We start from the raw sequence: 24,345 nt of genomic DNA on the forward strand, positions 1-24,345 counted from the left end.
GATAAATAGTAGATAATCGATAAATAGATAGTATAGATATAGATAATAGGATAGATATAGATGATAGATAGTAGATAGATAGATAGATAGATAGATAGATAGATAGATAGATAGATAGATAGATAGGATAGAAAGAAAGAAAGAATAACTTTACTTTCACTTTGAATGTACACTAATTGGCATACATCAAAATAAAATTTCATTGCATACAGGTTTCAAAGGATCACCACTTGCAATATAACCACATAAACATGACTAAATAAATAAATAAATACACACACACACACACACACACATACATACATACGCATATACCCACATCTATTCTATGACAGAGGGAAACAACAATAGTCTAGTTCGGATGTATACATGTACATGGTGAGAAAAAACGAATCTTGCGAGGTGGAAAAGAAATGGAAATTACTAGGTATAACTATTCATGAGTCAGGATACAAGACTAAAACTGCATAAAGGCTTAAACCCTCTCAAAGATGCTTTTCTAACAGAGTTGTAAGTCAAGGACTACCTGCAGGGCTTGTGTATTCTTCTATAGATTAAATTTTCATTTGATAACTCCATACGCGACACATAAACGTATGTTATGTGGTGATGGGTGGTAAAAACGTAATAATTAGAGGATACATACCTCTTTCCTTTTTTGGGTTTCATCTCAAGTAGAGTTTATTGCTCAGGAGAGAAGCAAATACTTCGGGGAGTCAACTAATTGCAAATTAGAAATCAAAATTAAGCAAACCTTAATCGTGGCTCCAGGGAAAAACAGCCAGTTTCCCGTATCCACAGGATCAAGGTTGTCTTCTAAAACGATTTGTCTGTGAGCTGCATTGATGATCAAGATATTGTCCAACGCCCAGCAGGATTCGTACACTTCACCCACATGTACATATTCCTGCTTCCACTGAAATTGAATATTTTCTCCTTTGGCTTCTTCGGGGAGATACAGAATGTGGATGATGGTGCTGACATTAGAAGGAGCTCTGTATGACACAAGTAGGCAAAATGAATATTATTATTATTACTATTTAGTTACATAGCCCAGGGCAAGTAAGCAAAATTCATAATATGATACTCAAGAAATCCTGTCTTTCAATCAAACTGTTCAATTCTAGGCAATGTCAATCTTGTAATCCTCCTCCTCCTCCTCCTCCTCCTTTTATCGACTCCATATTCCCTTGCAGGATGGAGTCTGGGCAACTGAATGGAGCTGAGTATTTACAGGCCAGATGCCTTTCCCGTTGCCAGTGTGGAGTTGTTTTTCTTCCCCAGCAGATATATTCTCAGTGTGCCCAGAGAGAGAAATATCTGCCCCTACCTAGGATCGAGCTCAGCCTCCTGGTTGTGAGACAAGAGGTCTACCTCCAGGTCACTGCACCACTCCACGAGTTAATCTTGCAATATTTGTTGAAATTAAAACAAAATTGCATTTGGCTGAAACGGTATCTTAAAAGTAATTTGCAAATACCAAGCATTTTATACAGGTAGTCCTCAAGTTATGACCGAAATTATTTTTGTTGCTAAGTGAGACAGTTGTTAAGTGATTTTGCCCCATTTTATGACTTTTCTGGCCACAGTTGTTAAGTGAATCACTGAAGTTGTTCAGTTAGTAACACTGTTGTTCAGTGAATCTGGCTTCTCTGTTGATTTTGCTTGTCAGAAGGTCGCAAAAGGGTAATCACACAACCCTGAGACACAGAATAAGTTCATGCCAGTTGCCGAGTGTCCAAATTTCGATCACGTGACCATGGGAATGCTACAATGGTGTAAGTGAGAAAAATGATCACGGGTCGCTTTTTTCCATGCCCTTGTAACTTCAAACACTAAACAAAATGGTTGTAAGTTGAGGACTACCTGTATTTAGCTTAGAACTATGAAACGTGAAGCTTGACCTGAGCTAAATAAATTCTGCAGGAAAGAATCTTGCAAGTCACATAGAAATCATTTGAGCTGTCAGAGCCCCAGAGATGAACAAGGAAGTGGAAGAGGGTGAAGAAATAGTCAGTCCAAGAATGGCATTTTACTGTCTGAGAAACCAAGTTTTTGCCACGATTATGGTTTCTTATTCTTCTTCAGAAGAGGAAGATCAATTTTTTGTTCTTTCCACAACTTTTGCTTGATCTAAACAGAAGTCTCCAACCTTGGCAACTTTTTGGACTTGTGGACACTTCAACTCTCATAATTCCTCAGCCAGCGTGGGAATTCTGAGAATTGAAGTCCACACATGTTAAATTGCCAAGATATGGACACCCCTGACTAAGGAAATATGCAACAAGGAAACAGGAAATATCTGCTCATATCCCAATGATTCTGAATCAAGAAATTCTGAAGTCTTGAACTGATGAACGATCAATGTTTTATTCATCCCTTTGCCTGAATCACAGAGATGCTTAAATTGTAGTTCAAAAATAGGTCTTCTAAGGCAGGGGTCCCCAACCATCGGGCCCCGGACCGGTACCGGTCCGTGGATCATTTTCTACTGGGCTGCAAGTTTGCTGGGTGCCGCCATCTTGTTTCGACGAGAAAGTGCTTCCGGGTGAGCTTTTCCGGTTGGAAAGCGGCGTTTGGGTCCTGAAGGAATCCTCGCTCCTTAGTTTCATCGAAGGGGGGGCGCTTCGAACGAAGAGCTGTCCCGATGGCGGAGGAGATTAAGAAAGCACAAAAAAGCACAAAAAAGGTACAAAGGAGGAGTTGAAGGTGGCGGGGAGAAGCGGGGGATGGCTGGCTGGCCGGTCCCCGGCTCGCCTTGCCTTGTCATGCATGGTGATGCCAGTACCGGGCTGCGGATCATTTTGTGATGCCGGTACCGGGCCGTGGCACAAAAAAGGTTGGGGGCCACTGTTCTAAGGGGAAAAGTGGCATCAGCAACCTGCGGCACCCATCTTGATTCCTCCTTTTTTGCAAACTCAAATGATTGGTGAAAACTGACATCAGGGTTTTTGGTTTTTCAAGATTGGAAACATATGAAATGTCTAAGTCCTAAAATAAGAATTAAATAACAATCATTCAACATTTCTCCCTAAAATCCAACTAAGCTCCATAAGTGTGATGTCTAATCCTTTTTCAAAATGTTGCCCTTCTTTGGTACAAGTCATTATTTAACAGTAGGAGTTATACTCTTAAGCGACAGCTGTTGATTCAAACTTAAGGAAACCCAGCTGAAAATTAAGTGGGTTAATAGAACTAGCATTACACTATCCATTCCTTGATCTTAATCTTTTTACCAGTCTTCTGAAGTTGATTGAATCCTGGTTTAATGTGGTTACCACAGAGAAGCTCCCATCTGTTGGTCCTGAGGCAATTGATATGTTTTTGGGGGGAGGGAGTGTAAGTGCATATTAGATCCATGTCCTTTCTGATTGGTTGAAGCTGCCCAAATTGTGATGTGTGGCTGGATCATAGTAAGGGGGCAGTCTTGCTCTTGAAGTAGGTTGTTGGTTTCTCAAGAAGCCATTGTGGGATTCAGTGTGCAGCTTTTCCCTTTTTTGGGAAAGTTGTTGAGAAGGAATTTGGTTTGACAAAAGCTCTACAGGAAACAGATTATCTGGAGCCCTTTCCATTAGGATTCAGACCATTAGGATATAGAACTAAGACATCATTGGCTACATCAGTAGAAGATTTCCAGCAAGACCAGAGTGGAGAGTGATCCATCCATCTTAGCTTTCTGGATCTTTCAGCAGCCTTTGATGCCTGTAACCACTGTTTCAAGGGTGTTACAAAGGTTTTTCTCCTTCCTCCAGATCTGGTTCCAGAGGGTGTTGTGGGGGGAGATGTAGGAGCCCGAGGGAGGGGTCAAACATGTCATCATTCTTGAGTTCCTTCAAGAGATCCAACTCTAGCCCTCCTTGAATTCTGTTGACTCTTATTTTATCTGCCTTGACCGTTAGTAGTTCGGATTCTTGTTTAGAGGTAGCAAGTTTAACACCCCTGTGGTAAAGGTTTTGGAATTGGAATATATTTGTGGCTTGGCTTCAATTTTTCTGTTTTGTGGGGTGTCTCTCTGTGTTTATTGTTGATTCATTTGCATGTTTTTAGCCCTTTGCAAGCCAGAGTCAGAGAAATATAAACAAATATATCTAAACTGTCCCTCTAATATAGTCTTTTAAAAAATTCAAATCTCTATTTGTCTTATTTTAGATGTATTATTTTTAATTTACCATATGAAAACATAGACAACAGGCTTCTTAAAAAACAACAACAAAGCAAAATTCAATACTGAAATAAAACATCCAGCAGCCAAAACATTGCAGGAAAAAAAGTAGTGCCGAGAAAGAGTTATAACAAACCTAATTTTCTCCAGTTGAATCCAATCTTCTGAATTATTCTTCGAATAGGAGACAATTATGTCTGGATCGGAGTAACTAAAACGGCACGAACCTGACCCTGTGGAGAAAAATAACAGCAGAAGTATTTATAGCCCTGTTAAGTGATACATTATCCTTTCGACATTCTCTTCTGAGAGAGTCCTTGCCACCATTCTTAATTTTCCATATTTCAACTTTATTTTATTTTTTGATGGATGGTAAGTTTTGCTGTGCTCTGTTGTTGGCGGAAAAAGCATAATAATGCATGCTCCCTGAGTTAGGAATAACTTAGGGAAGATAAATCACAGCAGACCAGGATAATTTGCAATAGATTTCCCAGGAGAGGGTATGATAAATTACTAAACACTCCCTTATTCAAAATGCACACACAAGGCATGGTATAGCAAAAATGAAGTGCCACGTGCCATACTTGCCAAGGTACGAAGTGAAAAACGGCAATACGTGACAGGGATCCTTAAAGCATAAAGGAAAAAACTGATATCGTAACCGTTGGATGATCTTAGTTATAAAGGTAGTCCTTGATTATGACTATAATTGTCACCAGAATTTCTGCACTACCCACAGTGGTTAATTGATGTGCGCCCAATTTTACAACTATTTTTATTGTGGTCATTAAGCAAAGAGCCGTGGTGGCGTAGTGGTTAGAATGCAGTATTGCAGGCTAACTCTGCCAAATGGTAGGAGTTCGATCCTGACCGGCTCATGGTTGACTCATCCTTCCATCCTTTCGTGGTCGATAAAATGATGACCCAGATTGTTTGAGGTGCAAATATGCCGACTCTGCAAACCACTTAGAGAGGGCTGAAAAAACTGTGAAACAGTATATAAGTGTTGTTGCTGTTGCTAATTTACATGGTTGTTAAGCAAATCTGGCTTTCCTGGTTGGCTTTGCTTCTTGAAAGCTGGCTAGAAAATTGCAAATAGTGATCGTATAACACTGGGACACTGCAACCATCATACATACATGCTGGTTGCCAACATCTGAATGTTGATCATGTGATCATGGGGATGTTACAGTGGTTATAAATGCAAGGGCCTGTTGTAAGTCATATTTTTCAGCACCATTGTGACTGTCGTAAGTTGATAACTACTCGTAAACTCTCACAACGAAGTAGAGTCAACTTATTCGTCTCCCAGAGAACAGTATGGTATAGGAAGTGTATCACTGATAGCAGGTCTAATATACTGTGTCATATTTTCCCTTCCTAGCATGTATTAACTGCTAAGCATATCTGCCTCTGCAAGAGACAGGAGTCAGCTTTAAGGCATAGAAAAGAAAATGATCATAGTTTTACAACCCTTGCTACTTATTCATAATGCTGCAGGTCAAGGCCAGTGCTGTGGCCCATCAGTGGCCAGCAGAGCTGGCGGCAGAATCGGATAGTGAGGAGGTTGGGGAGGAACATGGGCCAGTCTTGGAGTCTGGGGAAGGCTCAGGTGAGGGTTCTGCGTCGGAGGCAGAGATGGGACCAGAGTCATCCATCAGTTATCAGATGCCTTCAGAGTCAGAGATCAGTGTGGCAGAAGAACAGCTGGAGCCTGTTCCCTATGTGTGCATGCACAGAGCTGCCAGGAGAAGGGACAGTTAAGGAACAAGGATTGACTCGGAAGCAAGGGAACAGGTGGACAATGAATGGCCCTTCCCATTAGGAATAAAAGAAGCGCGAAAGGGGAGGGGTGTTTACAGGAGACAATTAGTTTGTTTAATTAGTGTGAAGATTTGTTTGTGACTCTCAGAGACTTTTTGCCAAGTATTTTCTTGTACAGCGTTGCGCTTGGAGGCTATCAGCCTGGCAGCTCTCCAAGCTTGATAAGGTATCACTCACTTCACCCTTGAAAGACTGTTTGCCGGGACTTTGCTGGATGTGAATGATAGGAATTCACATTAGCCTAATAAAAAGAGATGAGGTGTCTGCTTTGTGATTTTGTGAAGCCTAGGTCAGAACATCCAGCCCAAGATTTTGCTACCAAATCTCCTTTCAAGGCTGAAGACCACAACGTTGGCTTCATCCTCCAGATATTTATTCTAGCCTTCCCCTCCTTTACAGGTATTTAGGATGTCTTCTGAAGTCCATGAACCTGCTGAACGGCCAGTCTGACATCGAGTAAGCATTGAAATGCTGGGAACCATGTTCCTGATTGTTCCTCGTGGCTTAGCCTCTTCCTTGTATGTTTCTAATTATTACAAGATTGAATCCAGAAGCAAGTTCATGCCTGAGTGCACCTTCTCAGCCCTTTGCCCCGGGGGACCAGGGACCATGCTCAGGCATGTTATCTCTTCCACGCCAAGCCCTTTTAATTAAGCTATTATTCCATAATGAGCACCAATGGGCAGCCCATCGCCTTAAGAGACTTTTGAGCAGCCAGGCCTATAATGCTCTAATCCAAATTAATGAACCAAGCTTTTTTTCTTTTTAATTCCCCGTCAATAAATAACCAGAATTAAAAGCCGGCAGATCCCACAAGAGGACTGAGGAAAAACTCAAAGCAGGACCATAATAAACAGCCATGGATAGAATATGCTTTCATCGATGCAATTGAGACTCAGAATAATGAGACTGTGAGGATCAAGGATTAATTACGACTGGATTCCATTGGCGCAACTGAGTTTGTCAGATGTATTTGTGAACACCAATTTTTCTACTCAGTCTCTGTTTCAGTTTGAGTAATGTGGTGATGACGCTGATTTTTCTTCTCCCCTGATAAACTGAATTTCAAAGTTCCATCTCTCTCAGTACGCTTTTTACTAAAGTTCTACATTCTTTTACTTCCAGCAACCTGCTCAATTTATGCTTCGATCAAGATTTCCATAAATATTGGTAGTGATTCTGTCACGTTCTGGCCTTTTTCCTGTTTAATGTTTGTGAAGATTCTCAGTCAGCCAGGTCATAGTTATCTCAAAGATGCTTTTTTCCCTTCAAAAGGCAACTGGACTGTTTTTTCCTTGAGGAAGAAAATGTTTCACTCAGTGGTGGGATTCAAAAAAAATTACTACCAGTTCTGTGGATGTGGCTTGGTTGGCATGGCAGAGGAAGGATACTGTAAAATCTCCATTCCCACCAGGGTGGTCTTCAGTAAGTTCTGACCAGTTCTGGAGAACCAGTAGCGGAAATTTTGAGTAGTCCAGAGAACCGGCCAATCCCACCTCTGACTGGCCCCGCCCCCAATCTGTTCTCTGCCTCCCATTGAGTTCCAGCTGATTGGCTGGGTCTCCTTTGGTTGCCCTGCACAGGAGAACAGAACTGGAAAGCAGGTTAGTGGGGTGGGGAGGAAATGGGATTTTGCAGTAACCTTCCCACAGGAGTGGGGCAGGAATGGAGATTTGACAGTATCCTTCCCCTGCCATGCCCACTAAGCCACAGAACCGGTAGTAAAAATGTTTGAATCCCACCCCTGATTCCCACCCCACTCTAGGGGAAGGATACTGCAAAATCCCATTCCCTCCCCACCCCACTAACCTCCTTTCCAGCTCCATTCTCCTGTGCAGGGCAACAAAAGAAGACCCAGCTGATCAGTTGGGACTCGGGAGGCAGAGAAGAGATGGGGGCAGAGCCAGTCAGAGGCGGTATTTGCCGGTTCTCCGGACTACTTAAAATTTCTGCTACCAGTTCTCCAGAACTGGTCAGAACCTGCTGAAGACCACCTCTGGTTTCACTTCTCATCCAAGAAGCTTTGTCAACTCTGATGGTGGGGGGATGGAAGGATAGGTTTTGATAGGATGGGGTTGGTGGGGTGGATGGCCAGATGACTTTCTTTGTAGTCATCTGGTTGTTAGCACTCTCTCTGAGAGTTGTTGAGGTCCTTTGGGGGTTTATCTGGGCCCCCAACAACAAGGTGCAATTGTTTGTGAAATCTTCTTGGAACTGCTGAAAGGACTTCATTGTTGACAGGAGATAAGTGGTGCCATTTTCCTCCCTCCCTACTGCGGGAGAGGCATTCGATTCTAACATAGATGGATTCTTTCACCCTTCTTTCAAGCCAATGGTCTTCTTGTCAGAGTATATTCATGAACTGGAATAGAGCATGGTAACAAGGTCAGCCAATGAATAGGCATAGCAACTAAATCAGCCAATGAGGATAGTTTGGAAACTGAAACTAAAAGTAGCCTAGGCGTGGCTCTATGTTAAGTTCTGCAACTCTGCAGCTACCTGTCTATTGAAGATGAAACTAACTTGCTTGCTTGCTGAAAACTAGAGCTCTGCTCTGAACTTGCAACATGTTTCTGTTTGAGTTTGCTCCATGTTGGAGAAATCTACAACTGGTTTGTAAAATCTACTTATGTTAATAAAGATGTTAAATGAAGCATCAGCCATCTGGATTTATTTTTCTGGCGCTGAATTACTGCTGCAAAACTCCCAATATTTCTCTATCCAAAATGTGGAGTATCCAAAATGTGGATTTTCCTGCTTAGGTTCAGTCATTCTTTAAAAGAGAGATTTTCCTCTTTCTCCTCTTTCACTTCCTCTTAAGCAGCATATAGCATCATCGTCCTAAGAGTAGGCCAGTTTGCATTGCATCTTGCTGTCTGAAGCCAACTCCAGGGCATAATTTAAAGGAAGCCTTTCCAACAGCAAAGCTTCAAAAGTTGAAATGAAATCCTTCGAAAGCGAAAATTATTCCCTCAAAAGTCCCCCCACCCTCCACTCCTTCCTTTAAAACAAAAACAAAGGACATTGTGGAGATGCCTCAAGATTGAAACGTCATCTCAAAGTGAGTGGGGAAATAAGTCAAAAAAATTAGACTCCAGCTTCAGGAAAAATATGTTCTTCAATAGCAAGAGTTCCAATTCTTATTAAATGAATGTCTGTTGTGAGACTTAGTGCAAACCCAACATAAAAAAATAATAATAATAATCAAGATTGTAGATTTGTGAGAAATCCTAAGGGGCTCCAGGAAGCAGAAGGATCAAATATATGTGCATTATTATGGTTTATATATAATGGAGCAGTCCCTTGGGTAGATACACAGGTATTTGAAAACCCACACCAAACAGAAGGTAGTTCTTAGAAATAGAGATACAGTACATGGGCATATTGGAAAATGGGAATTGAGATGAGATTCCATTATAACAGAATAACAGAGTTGGAAGAGACCTTGGAGGTCTTCTAGTCCAACCCCTGCTCAGGCAGGAAACCCTAGACCATTTCAGACAAATGATTGTCCAATCTCTTCTTAAAAACCTCCAGTATTGGAGCACCCACAGCTTTTGAAGGGAAGCCAGTCCACTGGTTAATTGTTCTCAACTGTCAGGAAATTTCCCCTTATTTCTAGTTTGGTTCTCTCCTTGATTAGTTTCCATCTGTTTCTTCCAGTTCTGTCTTCAGGTGCTTTGGAAAATAGCTTGATTCCCTCTTCTTTGTGGCAACCCCTCAAATACTGGAACACTTGCTATCATGTCACCTCTTATTAAGCAGACAAAATGTCTCCCTCAGAAAATGGCTTATTAATCAGGAGAATTATACTGGGAAAAGAAATCTGCATTCTGAAAGAATCAAGATAACCTCTCGACATAAGTCAAAAAATAGGAGCCCTTCTGTGCTGTAGGTTAAGGAGTTAGACCAGATGGTGATTCCACCATAAATCTATATTTGATGAATTTAAATTTTCCAATAAAGGAAAACCCCAGCCACATCCCCTGAGAGGTGGCTGTGTAATTAGAGACAGCTGACACACCTTCCAAAGCAGCCCTATAAACCTTGTAAAGGACACGGTTATTTTAACCCTTTAAAAAGGAATGTTTTGTACTTGTGCTGGAAAACCTTTTTTTTTTTTTCAAAGGTTTTCCCTAACCTCATAAAAAGTCTCTGCTGGGTTATAGTAGGCATAATTTTCCTTTGGAATCAAATGCGATGCCGTGTGATTCCCTATTGCAACATACAAGGTAGAGAAATATGCCACATTTGTAATATTCTACGTAAAATAGTAGAGAAAGGATATGAGCATTTTGCCAAACACAACATAATTTGTATTCTAAATTGGAAATGTGATCAAAAGATGGGCACATTTTATCATATGTGGTGGGCTTGTTCTAAAAAAAAATTGGACAAAGATACACAGGTGGCTAGAAAAGTTAACAGAGAAATATGTAGATTTTAAACCTGAACTGTTTTTAATTAGGGATGATATCAGAAAAAATTGACAAGAAAAGTATGCATTTAGTATTACATGTCTTAACAGCAGTGAGGATTATCTTCTCACAATATTGGAAAGATGAAGAAACACGGCAAGATGAAGAGATAATTAAGGAGATACTTGTGCAGAAATGAATAGACTTACATTGAAAATCAAATAGAAAGAAGACACAGAATATTATCAAACATGTAATTTATTTTACCAGTGGTTGGAAAAAAGGGGTGGAGAGCAAGAATGGAATGAGCAAATTAAATATCCAGATGTCATTATGTTTATTAAGCACTAAGAAATGTAATTAATAGAAAATTAATAACATTTATTTTAAAAAACATATTCTATAATTTCTCAGTTAAGCTGTTGTTTTGAAGATAAACACAGTATGAGCTCCTTCATAAAATTGATGCTCCTAATACTATACTAAATGACTCCAAATATTTTCCATGGCAATATTTAAAAAGATACAAGAATGTCCTTGTTCGTGAAATATTATGGGATCATGCGTATAAAGATATTTATTATTATATTCTATAGAAAATATTCAGTGAATTGGTTGCAAAATAGTACAGATGAAAAGAAATAACTTTTGCTTAATTCTAGCAAATAATTATTCGTAGATCTAAAAATAAATTTCTGGAAAGACACCAGAAAGTGTTATAACACCCTTTTTTCCTTTTCTCTCTCTCCTTATTTATCATCTTATTTAAAAAGGAAAATTTTAATGAAGTTAAAAATAAAATATTCCACCTCTTACCAGCATGTACAATATGCCTTAACATCTTTGTGCAGCTAACAAAACAATAGCACTGTGTTTAATTAATGTTGCATCAACAAGGGTATGTACATTGCGTTCCCAATTAAGTTCTTAAAAATAATTTGACAAACAACTGCCGCTAACCTTTTTTTTTAAAAGAAAAATAGTTATATACAATTTTTTTCTTTATTGGTAGAACATCTCCTTAATTGGATGACATCTGTTGTCATTTCAAATACACAGGAAATCCAAACCCTAAAAACATCTTTCCAAACTGAGTAGCTTTCAATGTATACTTGACTACTGGAGAGTAAAATTGTTTAAAATATGATTTGTCTTGTTCAGGCAGCATTTATTTGTAAAGGAATCTATTTTATACAAACAACATAAACTTATCAGAATAACTAGTGAAAGTTGCCTTCTTGGGAGTTTACACAACTAAATTCAGGTAAACCCTGATTTTATTTAAGAAGAAGAACTTTAGTTGGGAAATGAGGATGGCTTTTTAGAGTTTTCCCACAAATACCTGTAAAATCCTGCAATTATATTACCTGTGGTTGCCTAAACCACATTGCCTAATCCAGAAGAGAGCCTAGGATCATATTCTGATGAAAGTTCCTATTCAAAACTTTTTGAGAGGCAACATTTATGAAATCAATTAAAATACTTTTTAAACAAAGAAAATGAGAGCTTATTTTAACGTCTAGGTGCATAAACCTTAGAACAACAACAAAAAGCTTTGTTATTTATTCTCCTGATTGTATAAAATTATTTACAGCAATATGTCCAGCTCAGTCAGTGACTTCTTGGAGGGACGGTGTTTCAAATATCATTAGATTTTGGTTTGCTGGTACAGTGTGTTAAGATATTTAAAATGTAATAGCTGGAGCAGTGAAGGATTGGACCACAAGTAAGAACCCACAGTTACAACTAATTGGATAAAGAGAGTTAGCCACTACAAGGCAATCTGAGCTGTGATAGGTTGCTGTAAGAGAAAAGGGAGAGTTTCCTTATTTCTCACCTTTTTTCCCTCTCTCTTTTAATTTACCTGACTATGCTCCTGTTTGCCTCTCTTAGTTACTGTAAATATATTTATTTATATAAAACCACAAGTTCTTGTCAGCATCTCTGACACCATTTGAACACCGCTGTGCAATTCCCTGTAATACCAGTAATGTATTATTCCAGTAATACCTCAGTTCTCAACTGCTTTGAAGTGAAAATTTTGCCCTGGTACTCATCATTTGTTTGGTACTTGACTCACAAGATAGAACTTGTCAGGGTTGGCCTCCTTGTGACTCACTACATTATTCCTTATGGGGAAAAATTGTTTGTTACTCATTGTTTTTGGTACTCATCGCGCCTCCTAGAACCTTGAGTACTGAGGTACCTGTCATGCCCCTGTTGGAATCTGATTCTGAGGGGGAGGTTGAGGAGTTGACAGGGAGTGGGAGTGTGGCTCCAGTGGCTGTGGAGGAAACTGGGGAAGGGCACAATCCGGCTGGGCATTCAGAGGAAGACCCAGGACTACCCCCTCTTCATCCTAGGGCACGCAAGGAGGAACAGAGAAGAGAGCAACATGAGTTATGTGGGTTACGGGGGAGAAAAGGGCCCTGATTCCCTTCATTACCTGCAGCTGGGAAAACAGGATTTAAAGAGGGTGTTTGCGCACAGCACGTTGCTGGAAGCAAAGCGTGAATTATATTTGTTTGTCGAGGCTTATCTGGGTTCTGGCATCCTCTCAACTGTGTGTGGTTTGTTATCTTTTGAAGTCTGGAATTCCTTATCCTGCCTTGTCTCATTAATTGTTGCAGCATGGTTTGTGTTGATTTTTATTTATAATTTATATGTACTTTGGCTTTGGACTGAATTTCTTCCCTTTAAAGACTTTTCTTGGGAGAGGTTTTTCTCCAGCCGATGATAAATGGACATTGGGGCACAAGTTGGAGAAATTAAAGGGACTTTATCTATTTTTGTGACTTTGTTGCTTTTGTACCAGACCCTGGGTCATCACAGTACCACTGTATTTGGTTTAAGAATCTTACTAAGCTTACTTTGGATTGCTTTAGCCCAATACTGTTTTCCTGCTAATCTTGCTATTTCTATATAAACAAACAAACAAATAACACCAGCATAAAGGAATATTATCTGGAATGGTCATTCATTTTGAATACCTGGGCAAACATCAAGTTAAAGGACGGATTTTCCTCCAAGGAATTGCAGATGGATTGTTTCCATATTTTGCTAACCTCGGTGAAGCTTATATTTCCAAGTACGTGAATGCTTTTTAAGATAACAGGCAAAGATATTTAATTAAAGTGTCATCGGTGAATTGTCTTGGCCTACCCCACAGGTATGGAAAGAATCCACACTATCAAACAGAGGCTGGTGTTTTACCCAGATAAGCAGGATGTCATTGTAATGTTATGTTCTTGACTACTGGCTGTGCTGTAATGCTGTGAGCCTCAAGAAAATCCTTCAAAACCCACCACAAGTGATTCAGTGGATTGAAACCAACAGACTCGCCACCTTCTACACTGGTCTCCAAGAGAAACAGATCTTGGTTACGCAATTTGAACAAACAGGAGCCTTTTGCATAATTGTACAATTTACATATCCGAGAGTTTTCATATGGGGAAATTGAATTCAATTCAACAAATCCCCACTGGCTTTCTCTCTTCGTGAACAAGTACTTCTGCCATTAATATAGTGGCCTGTGTTATTCTACAAGTTAGCCATGAGATGAGATGGGATGAGTTTTTAATGGAGTAGAATGGAATGGAGTGGAGTGGAGTGGAGTGGAGTGGAGTGGAGTGGAGTGGAGTGGAGTAGAGTAGAGTAGAGTAGAGTAGAGTAGAGTAGAGTAGAGAGTAGAGTAGAGTAGAGTAGAGTAGAGTAGAGTAGAGTAGAGTAGAATAGAATAGAATAGAATAGAATAGAATAGAATAGAATAGAATAGAATAGAATAGAATAGAATAGAATAGAATAGAATAGAAAATACGGAACGGAATGGAATGGAGTAAAGTGGAATGCAGTAGAATAGAAATAGGAATGGAATGGAATGGAATAGAATAGAAAATATAGAATGGCATGGAATAGAATGGAATGGAACAGAATAGAATAGAAAATGTGGAATAGAATGGAATAGAAAATATGGAATGGAACAGAACAGAACAGAGATGAAGAAGCTTCTTGGATAAGAAGCGAAACATCTTCAAAGAATAACAAGAAAGTCCAATTGCCTCTTGAAAAAGCACCTTTGGGACAAAGATAATTTAACTAATGAACCAGACTAATATTTAATGGCAGTGAAGCTTTAGAGCTCTCAAGTGGCTGTTTTCAATCCTAAACTGTGCAATTAAAATTTTTGACTGGAATGTTCCCAAAGGTACTACTTTTAAATATCTTAATTAGTAGCAATCCCATTGCACATGATAGCATGTCTGAGCACACAACCTATATGAAAAGGGAGATGGGAAATTATCTGACATTAACACAAGATGGAACCTCTTTCTGGATTTGAGAAGGAGGGAAGGCAAGAAAGAAAGAAAGAAGGGAGGGAGGAGAGAGTGTGGGAGGGAGGAGGGAGGGAGGAAAGGAAGAAAGGAAAAGGAAGGGAAGGAATGAAGGAAAGAGAGAGAGGAAGGGAGGAGGGAGGGAAGGAATGAAGAAAGGAGAGAGAAGAAGGGAGGAGGGAGGGAAGGAGGGAAGGAAGGAAGGTTGGAAGGAAGATCATACTTTGAATATGCAGAAGTCTGTATATTATAGAATACCTGTACTTTAAGTTTAACGATTTCATATTACAAGTGCATCTAAATTAATTAGCTGAAATAGCTGATCACCACTTCTATCAGATATCAATCAACAACAACAGCATAGTATTGCTGATGTTCTGTCTTTGAAAGAACCCGGGAGCACCTAAAACACATTTAGTAAAATTGTTTCAGGGAAGTTATCCTTTCCAGTTCAGCATCTAAGAAGCTTTTGGATTTAAGAGGCAATGTGGGCCATTTTCTCACTGGTTTAAATCCATTATCCATTTCTCCAAACCAGATTACTCGATTCATATTGGGGTGGGGGGGTGGGGCATTTTGGCAGTGAAAGAGCATGATGGGGGGAGAATTCAGCTGTTGCCCACAGGTTTCAAAGGACAATCTGTTGCTAGGACGCTTTGATGAGCCAACAGCAAGCAACAGAGCCTAAACAACAGATGATCGGTCAAGTTGACTCCAAATACTTGCTTCTAGACTAATTTCTGCAACCTTTCCAGCTAGTGGCCTGGTGTGGGGTGAAGGAGGGGGGGAGAAGGGATAGGTTTGTGTGAGGGGAAGGCGTATGCACCCTCCACTTGCATGAGTGGGGCTGCATGTGTGTGTGCCAGCCTCACGCGGCCAGGATGCGTACAGGCCGTGGTCCGATAGTGCTACATCTCCCCTCCATGTTTTGTCTTCCTGGGCCTCAGGGAAGCCTCCTGGATGAAGCAGTAAGTAAGTGAGGGGAATCCCAGCACAGCTGATCATAGAAACAGCTGATCGTCAGGAGGGGAAAAAAAGAAATGCCTTAAGGAGTGACTGGGTGGGGAAGAATGCAGTCAACTATGTTGGGCATGCACGCAATGTTGCGCAAGTGCAATAAGGACTGACTGGGTGGGGAGGAGAGGGGCGGGGCAGCCAGGGGCACAATTTGCCGGTTCTCTGAACTGCGCAGAATCATAACAACTGATTCTATAGAACCGGTCCAAACCGGTAGAATCCTAGCCCTGGCTGTGGCCCTCAGATTGGGACCCCTGTTCTAGACCAGTGAGTTTATCACTTGGCATTGAAGAAACAAACTCATCTCTATTGAAGAAGCAGTTTCATTCCCCAGTCTTCACCAAGCACTGTGAGCATTTTATTTCCTCCTTGTGTGAAACTCCTCAGGGTAGAGAATTTCTCCTTTTTTTCTGGTGTCTACTGGTTCTGTCCTTAGTCATATCTTCAGCTCAGTCCTTAATCCATCCTTTATCATGCTCAAGGAAGATGATGACCAGAACTGAGGGAAGCAAATGTTTTTTATAGAGTGTAAAGCAGGGGTCTTCAAACTTGACAGCTTTAAGACTTGTAGACTTCAACTCCCAGAATTCCTCCTCCAGTCAGGTTAGCTCAGGAATTCTGGGTTGAAGTCCACAAGTCTTTAAGCTGTCAAGTTTGAAGATCCTTGGTGTAAAGCAACAATGATTTACTGTATATCTATGGACATTCTCAGTCATCCAGGTCATGATTGTCTCCAAAGGTGCTTTTTCAAAAAGGCAACTGGACTTTCTTGTTTTTTCCTTGAAGACATTTCGCTTCTCATCCAAGAAGCTTCTTCAGTTGAGCTCAATACAGACTGACAGTTTCTTCAGAACTGAAGAAGCTTCTTGGATGAGAAGTGAAACCTCTTCAGGAAAAATAAAGAAAGTCTAGTTAACTTTTGAAAAAGCACCTTTGAGACCCCAGGATCCATGTGAGGGGCTGACATAGATATCTGGCTACAGGGATATTTGCAGGCTATATTTTTTAAAAAAAGCTAAGATGGCAGCTACAATCATGCAATCAGAACTGAACACAACGCTCAGAAAGTAAAGGTAGTCCTTGACTTACAATCATTCATTTAGCAACCATTTACAGTTACTTCAGCTTGAAAAAAAAGTGGCATTACCAGTCTATATACTTATGGCCATTACATCTCCACAGTCATGTGATCAAAATTTGGGCTCTTAGCAATAGGCATGTATTTATGAAGGTTGCAGCACCCTGAGGTCACATCATCTACATGAGCCATGGTGGCACAGTGGTTAAAACACAGGGTTGCAAGCTGCTGACTGCCGGCTGCCAGCAGTTTCGGCAGTTCGATTCTGACCAGCTCAAGGCCTTCCGTCCTTCCGAGGTCAGCAAAACTAAGCCCCAGATTGTTGGGGGCAATAGGCTGACTCTGTAAACCACTTAGAGAGGGTTTTGTAAAGCATTGTGAAGTGGAATATAAGTCTGTGCTATTGCTATCTCTGCAATGGTGGCGCAGTGGTGAGAATGCAGCACTGCAGGCTAATTCTGCCAACTGCCAGCAGTTCGATCTTGATTGGCTCGAGGTTGACTCAGCCTTCCACCCTTCCAAGGTTGGTAAAATGAGGACCCAGATTGTTGTGGGCAACTGGCTGTAAACTGCTTAGAGTGGGCTCTAAAGCACTGAAATGTAGCAATGGAAATTCTAGTTCCAATTGTATGTCACGGGCTACCTGTATTTTGCAATGAGTTTTGGCTTACCTTAGAGGATTGTGGCAAGCATAAAATGAGGTTTGGGGAAAGAAATCTCTACTACTCTGAAAACCATGGAAAAATGCAAGACGGAGATCTAATACTAAATAAATTTGGACTCTTTTTGGCTTTCATTTATTTTGACCGTAATGTGAGAACTCAGTGGAACCCGCTTTTGGCTATAAATTAACATAATCCTTTGGTTACTTCTCTTTTTTGGACAATTCATCAGATTTATGATTTCTTCAGGTAGAAATCCTAAGTCCAGGGCTATAGGTTTTGATGGAAGTTATTTCTGCGGATGCTCAGCTTGAGTAGAAATTTTATAAGACTGTTCAGAAGTACTGACTGTGCAAAAAAAAAAAAAAAACTAAACGAAAAATAATAAAAATGAAAAAACCCAGTTAGATCACTGTTGTCAGCTAGGTATTATGGAAACAAGAAAAATACGCAGTAGAATTCACTACGAAGGTAAGAACTCAGCTAAAAGGCCACTGCTATTATTTATCTGAGACCCTATTTTAAAAATATTAATAAAACAAATCAAAGTAAAACAAAATCGTAAAATACATTTCTGGGACCTTCTGAATTTTATATTTTAATTCAAAGTAGGGGGTTAATCTAATCGTATTCATTTCCAATAAATTTCTCCACTGAAAGAATCACAATCCCACTGAGAAACACTCAGCTGAGATAATTGGTTGTTTAAAAAATGAGAATTTAATTTACAAGTACATTTCTAGAATTCCGCGTCCACATTGCTTCTTCATTCTTGAGTTATCTCTACAGTCAAATGTTAATTTCCCAGACAGGCACCTCATTTCCTCAAAAACAGGGTTTTTTTCTGTGTGTTGAGGATCCACTTAGGTATTTTTTTAAAAAAATTGCTTACTCTTGTCACAAATCTGGAAGAGTTCACATATGATTTAACTAGTTATCAGGGGTCCCCAACCCTGATGTTATGGCCTGTTGGTTGTCGGCCCCTCCGGCAGAATCAGAGGAGGAAGAGGTGGTGTGGGGTCAGCCTCAGGGCAACCTGAGAGCTCTGAGGGGGAAGAGGGAATGGAGCTGGCAGAGAGAGAGAAAGACAGAGGCGGAGCCCTGACCATCCATCAGCCCTCAGATGGAGAGTCAACATTTCCCAGGTCTGGAGGTGGCTGATGAGGAAGAGGAGGAACAGCTGGGTCCAGTGCCTGACACACGAAGGCAGAAGAGAGGAGAGCAGTGGAAATCTATGGGCTGGTTCTTGGGACGGAATAGCCAGCACTGCTAGCGAAGCCCCACCCTAGCTCTGGGGATAAAAGACAGGGAGCGGAGATGAATAGATGTGGCAGACAACTACTCATCTCCCTGCTGGACAAAGTTGTTAGCCTGCGGTGAGAGAGAGACTTTTTGCCGGGGCTGCTGGTGCTCCTAATAAAGGAATGTTGTTTGCCTACAGAGGGTTTGTCATATTTGTGAGCTGGGTCAGTAGACCTGAGGCTATGGACTGGTACAAGTCCGTGGCCTGTTAGGAACTGGGCCATGCAAGGAAAGCTTCATCTGTGCATGCACAGGGATTGAGGTTCCACGCAAAACCATCTTCCCCACCAGTCTGTGGAAAAATTGGCTACCACCAAACCGGTCCTTGGTGTCGGAAAGATTGGGGATCGCTGGTCTATATAATTTGAGGATAAAATGGTTGCGTTTCATAGCTATATGGTTAGAAAAAGTAAAAGTAAAACAGAAAAAGTATGCTATGAACACCCTTGACATCGAGTGGGTTTAACATCTTGATGAAAAAATGTTGAAATTATAATAGCAAATTATACATGGTTATTTGAATATTTTATTTATTGAGCAAATTTATATAACTCACATGGAGGTGATTCTAGGTGATTTAACAACATTTTTTTTTTAAAAAATCCACCCTATAATAAAACACATTTTAAAAAAACCTTTCACCTCCTCCCATAGCAATAAAACACAAATAAACCAGCCAGTTGAACTCCATTCCTAGTTCCCAGGCCTGCTGATAAAACCAAATTTTTAGGGTCTTCCAAAAAGAAACAAGATAAGGGCCAACTATGTCTCCAGTTGAATAAGTTCCATAAAGGAGAGGCCACCACTGAGAAGGCCCTTATACAATATACAGTACTATTTGGATATCCCAAAGAAAGAACAGAGCGTAAAATGGAATAAAAACTCAAATCTCCAGTAAACAAAATATCAACATTCTCTACTTATAGATTGACAATTATAATTCATTCAGTTAAAGGTACGTGTTTAATTTGGGCACCAATCCATCTTTTTAGAAATAAATTGGTATCTCCAACTGAAACACGGTGCTCATTATATAGTGGCAGTTCACCAAACATGACCAGTCCTACAATGTTTCTATTTTGCATGCATGTTAATTCACAATATTAATTGTTCATTGGAAAACTCATTTGTATGTTGTTCTAAACTAAAGACCAATAATTTGAAGACAGAAAGGAGGAGAAATGAAATGAATACCGCTTGTTCTCCAAGACCGGAAACCAGTAACACAAAGGATGGAAACAAATGAAGAACATTTCCAGGAATTGAGTGTGTCTAGTTTAATGAAAAGGAGGAGTAGGGGGTAACATGATAGCAGTGTTCCAATATCTTAGTGGCTGCCCCAAAGAAGAGGGAGTCAAGCTATTCTCCAAAGCAGCTGAAGGCAGGACAAGAAGCAATGGGTGGAAACTGATGAAGCGACCTATAAAACTAAGGAGAAATTTCCTGACAGAACAATTGATCAGTGCAATGGGTTGCTTTCAGAAGTAGGCGGCTTTTAAGAAGAGACTGGTAAGCCACTTGTCTGAAATGATATAGGCTCTCCTGCTTGAACAGGGAGTTAGACTAGAAGACCTCAAAGTCCCCACTCTATTATTCGGTTAATTCATCTATCTTTCATCCATGCCTTTTTGTTTTGACCCGTAAAAATGCATTTTATTGTTTGAAAGCTGTAGTGTATAGGCCAGGTGTCAGCAACCTGAAGCTCTGGAGCTGCATGTGGCTCTTTGGGCCCTCTGCTGTGGCTCCCTGTTGGGTGATCCCACCACTGGCTGTCCCCACCCCTTCCCCTCCCCTTCCCCTTCCAGTCACTCCTCGCCTGGCCTGAGAAGGGAAAACTCAAAAAACAGAAATTAGAGGGAGGGAGGGAAGGAGAGGGGGGGAGAGGGAGGGGGAGGGAGGGGGAGGGGGGAGACCCATTTCCCACAGAAAAGAAAACATCAGGAGCTACAAAACCTGGGTAGGCGTGGTGATGGGGAAGATGTGACTGGGTGGGAGAGACGTTGAGTTGGTCACGCCCACCTAGGTTTTGTGGTTCCCGGTGTTTTCTTTTCTGTGGGAAACAGGTCCAAATCGCTCTTTGAGTGTTTAAGGTTGCCAACCCCTGGTATAGGCAATTTGCATTTCCATTTTTGTCTAACCAGCTTAAATGTTTTGTAATTCTTTGGATAAGACTATATATGAAGTACCATTGTTGTTCAATACTTTAAATACAAACACTTTTGTCAGCCTGTTAAAATAATTAATATGATGCAGTGCATATAAAAAAATTAATACCTAAGGAGTGTTTAAAAGATAACTGTCCAAAGGAAGGTAAACGTAGACACATTACAGCATTAAGTGAATTGATAAGATACAAATACAAAAGCGCAATAACACATTTAAATAAACTTGAGTTGCAATTCTCATGCCTTTTAATTAAAGCCATCATAAAAACTTACCTATTGAAAATTGGAGCACAGAAGCTGTTGTTGTGTTAAGGCCATTGGTAATCTATAAAAAAAAGTGGGGAGAGAATTGTTGAATTGATCCACCATATTAATTTGTTGCTATACCTCTATTGAACATAAAACTGAAATCTTTATCCTTCAGTCCAGTATCCTGTTGTTAAACCTTCAAAGCAATTCAAGGCAGTCATATCCTAGAATCTCTCGGGGTATACAGTATTTAGCAGATTAGGAGAGCATAGCTTTAGTCTGGCAAGATTCTGTCTACCAACTGTAAGCAAAGAGTTGAACTCGTTTGGCTTTTGCTGGGTCATCTTTGGGCTTGGGCCTGGCATTGTGTCTTTCCTCAACTTTTTGACAATTACAGTTTTATCACACCAGTTTTAAAAATATAGAAATAACTTTAATTGCTAATGAAGACAGTAAGTGTAATATGTGTATACGTTCTCTCTAACCAAGTTACTGCTGAACTAACTGTGATCTTCATTTGCTGTATCAACTCATATGTTGCTTTGTGATCCTATAGACAGAATTCCTTAGCCAGCATGGGAATTCTGGGAATAGAAGTCCACAAGTCTTAAAGTTGGCCACGGTTGGTGGCCCTGATATCTATACAACTATAAAAGAATAGGAACTCCAGTTCCAGACATTTATAACTTATTCCTTATTGACTTCTTTAGCGCTCCAAAGCCCTGCCTGGAACTTAGCCTGAAAGTGAATTTATAGCCAGAAGCAAGTGATTAGAAATTCTCCAACTGTCCCTGAGCAGCTTGGAGAAAATCAATCTCTAGGGCCCTTAGACACTTATTCCTCCCTTATATTCATGAAGTTCTTCTCCCCTTCACTAAAGTATGGTGTCTTCTGTCTTTTGGTGTTGGAGCGAGAGGACGAGGATGAGATATAGTTTGGAGGTCTTCCAAGGATGGAAAGCAGGAAGTGCCCAGTCTTCCTGCTTACTCATCCACCTCTCCTAAACTACAAATCTTGTTTAATTCTCACTCCCACCAAAGTTTGCATACCTGACACAAATCAGGTGCCCACCAGAAGAACCTCACCCTCACATGGCTAAAAGAAAGGAATGAAAGAATGAATCCAGGGATGGGATACAGCTGGTACAGACCGATTTGGATGAACTGGTAGTTCCAGCAATCAGTTGGCCCCGCCCACCTGCCCCTGCGCCGTTCTGTCCTATATTTCTTTTGTTTGAAGCCCAGCTGATAGGCTTTGCTGTGCCTCAGCTAATTTACTCACCAGGGCTGCAGTAGAAGGTAAGTTTTTGAGATATTTTCAAATGCACCATGCATGCAAGAAGCGCACGCTCAGTGAACCGGTTGTTACACTGGTTGAATCCCACCACTGAATGAATCCATGCAAGTAAACATTACTTTTAGAAGGTGGTCATTGTCTCCATGTTTCTCTTTTCGGAACTCCCGATAAGCAAGAAGCTCTCTGCAGTAATGAATCAGCCTCAGATGGTCTTGGCATATGCCAGACCTCACGTAGGCAATGTCTTCGATACATGCCAGGCCTCACGTAGGCTGAAAGCAGGTATCAGGAACGAAGAAAATCACCCAGGTAAAACAGGTATCAGGAACAAAAGAACGACACCAGAAGTCCACTAACTGGACTGCAGGCGCTGATTGGTTACTTTGTATCCATTAAACACTGTGATTGGGTGCTACAGTGTATCCACTAAAACTTTTACTCTTATGTTATGTTGATGAAATGAAACTTTCTCCTTTGTGAGGTATCCCCAAGTGTATTCAATAAAAGAGTTTCCCCGAGCGTGTGGTGGGGGCAGCTCACCCGCCTGGTGTCTTTCTTGATGCATTCGATGACTCAGTGAGAAGCCCTCCAAATGCAGAGAAAAGCTGCACTCTCAACTGCGGATGGGGAAAATAGTTGGAAGTCCAACTCATCCCTGCTTCAATGAGATTTCCTACTCCAAACAATTCAATTCCATGTGAACACTATCTCCATCTTTCTCTTATCCCAACTCCCAACAGTGTTCTCTTTGATCATAGCTGGGGGAGAATTAGAAATCATGATCTCAGACAGCAGGACATCTCATTGAAGGTCTGGAGTTGGAGTTCAGCTACTTCCGCATCGGCAATTGAGAGATTATTGCTTTGTGCAGCACAACACAGTTATGTTAGATGTGTGTTTAAAAATGCACATCCCTATGCATTTAATAAACCCATGGAAGAAAGACCCTTCAGAAATGAGAGGATGCCCAAATGACCATGGAGAGTGATGACCAGCGACCAGAGAAGAAGGGCTTGCCCATAATATCTTATGGCCAACAGAATCCCGGCTGATCTGAATCCTGACTGCATCATGAACATACAATGAGACATTGCTGATGAAACATTCAACATCATGCCCAACCAGGAGACTGTGAATTCTAGCCTCTTCTTAGGCATAACGTCAGCTGAGTGATCTGAGCCAGTCAGTCTCAACCCTAGGAAGCAGGATATTACTAGGAGTCAATATTGACTCAAAGGACCCCCCCAAAAAAGACAAACAGTCTAAGCTGCCTCATTGTAGAAGTGACAAAATCTGATGGTGGAGTCAAAAGAGGGATCAGCCTAGAATCCTTATATAGTCACAAATGAACTAAGTCCAACATCCCTTGAACTCCTTTGAGATTTATCAAATCCCAAGCAATTGCTGACTGTTACTTGAAAAGACTCCTGTGTATAGGTGTTTAGCAATAAACCGATTTAACTGGACTTTCAGGTGTGGCTCAGTGGCTTAAGAGGCTGAGCTTGTCGATCAGAAAGATCGGCAGTTTGGCGGTTCGAATCCCTATTGCTGCGTAACCGAGTGAGCTCCCGTTACTTGTCCCAGCTTCTGCAAACCTAGCTGTTTGAAAGCATGTAAAGAAATGCAAGTAGAAAAATAGGGACCCCTTTGGTGGGAAGGGAACAGCATTCTGTGCACCATCGGCATTTAGTCATGCCGGCCACATGACCACGGAGATGTCTTCGGACAGCGCTGGTTCTTTGGCTTTGTAACGGAGATGAGCACCACCCCCTAGAGCCGGAAACGACTAGCACGTATGTGTGTGGGGAACCTTTACCTTTACCTTAATAAATCTGAAGTGA

The 24,345-nt window shown here is 40.9% G+C and overlaps 1 protein-coding gene across 6 annotated transcripts in view; it reads right to left on the bottom strand.

Moving 5' to 3' along the window:
• RELN (reelin) overlaps window positions 1–24,345 on the bottom strand; it is a 357,738-nt gene that overhangs the window by 189,691 nt on the left and 143,702 nt on the right. For all 6 annotated transcript variants that reach the window (XR_015743791.1, XM_087934256.1, XM_087934254.1 and 3 more), the window contains exons 8-10: window positions 21,233–21,284; window positions 4,299–4,395; window positions 755–995 (exon numbers count right to left, since the gene is read on the bottom strand). Coding sequence is in view for 5 of the 6 variants with exons in the window: in XM_087934256.1 (XP_087790382.1) it covers window positions 755–995; window positions 4,299–4,395; window positions 21,233–21,284 (390 nt within the window). In the remaining variant the exon portion in view is untranslated. The remainder of the gene's footprint in view (window positions 1–754; window positions 996–4,298; window positions 4,396–21,232; window positions 21,285–24,345) is intronic.

The sequence above is a fragment of the Pseudonaja textilis genome, chromosome 5 (assembly GCF_049901715.1).
Source record: "Pseudonaja textilis isolate UNSWEBS1 chromosome 5, rPseTex1.2, whole genome shotgun sequence".
In the NCBI taxonomy this organism is placed as follows: Eukaryota; Metazoa; Chordata; class Lepidosauria; order Squamata; family Elapidae; genus Pseudonaja; species Pseudonaja textilis.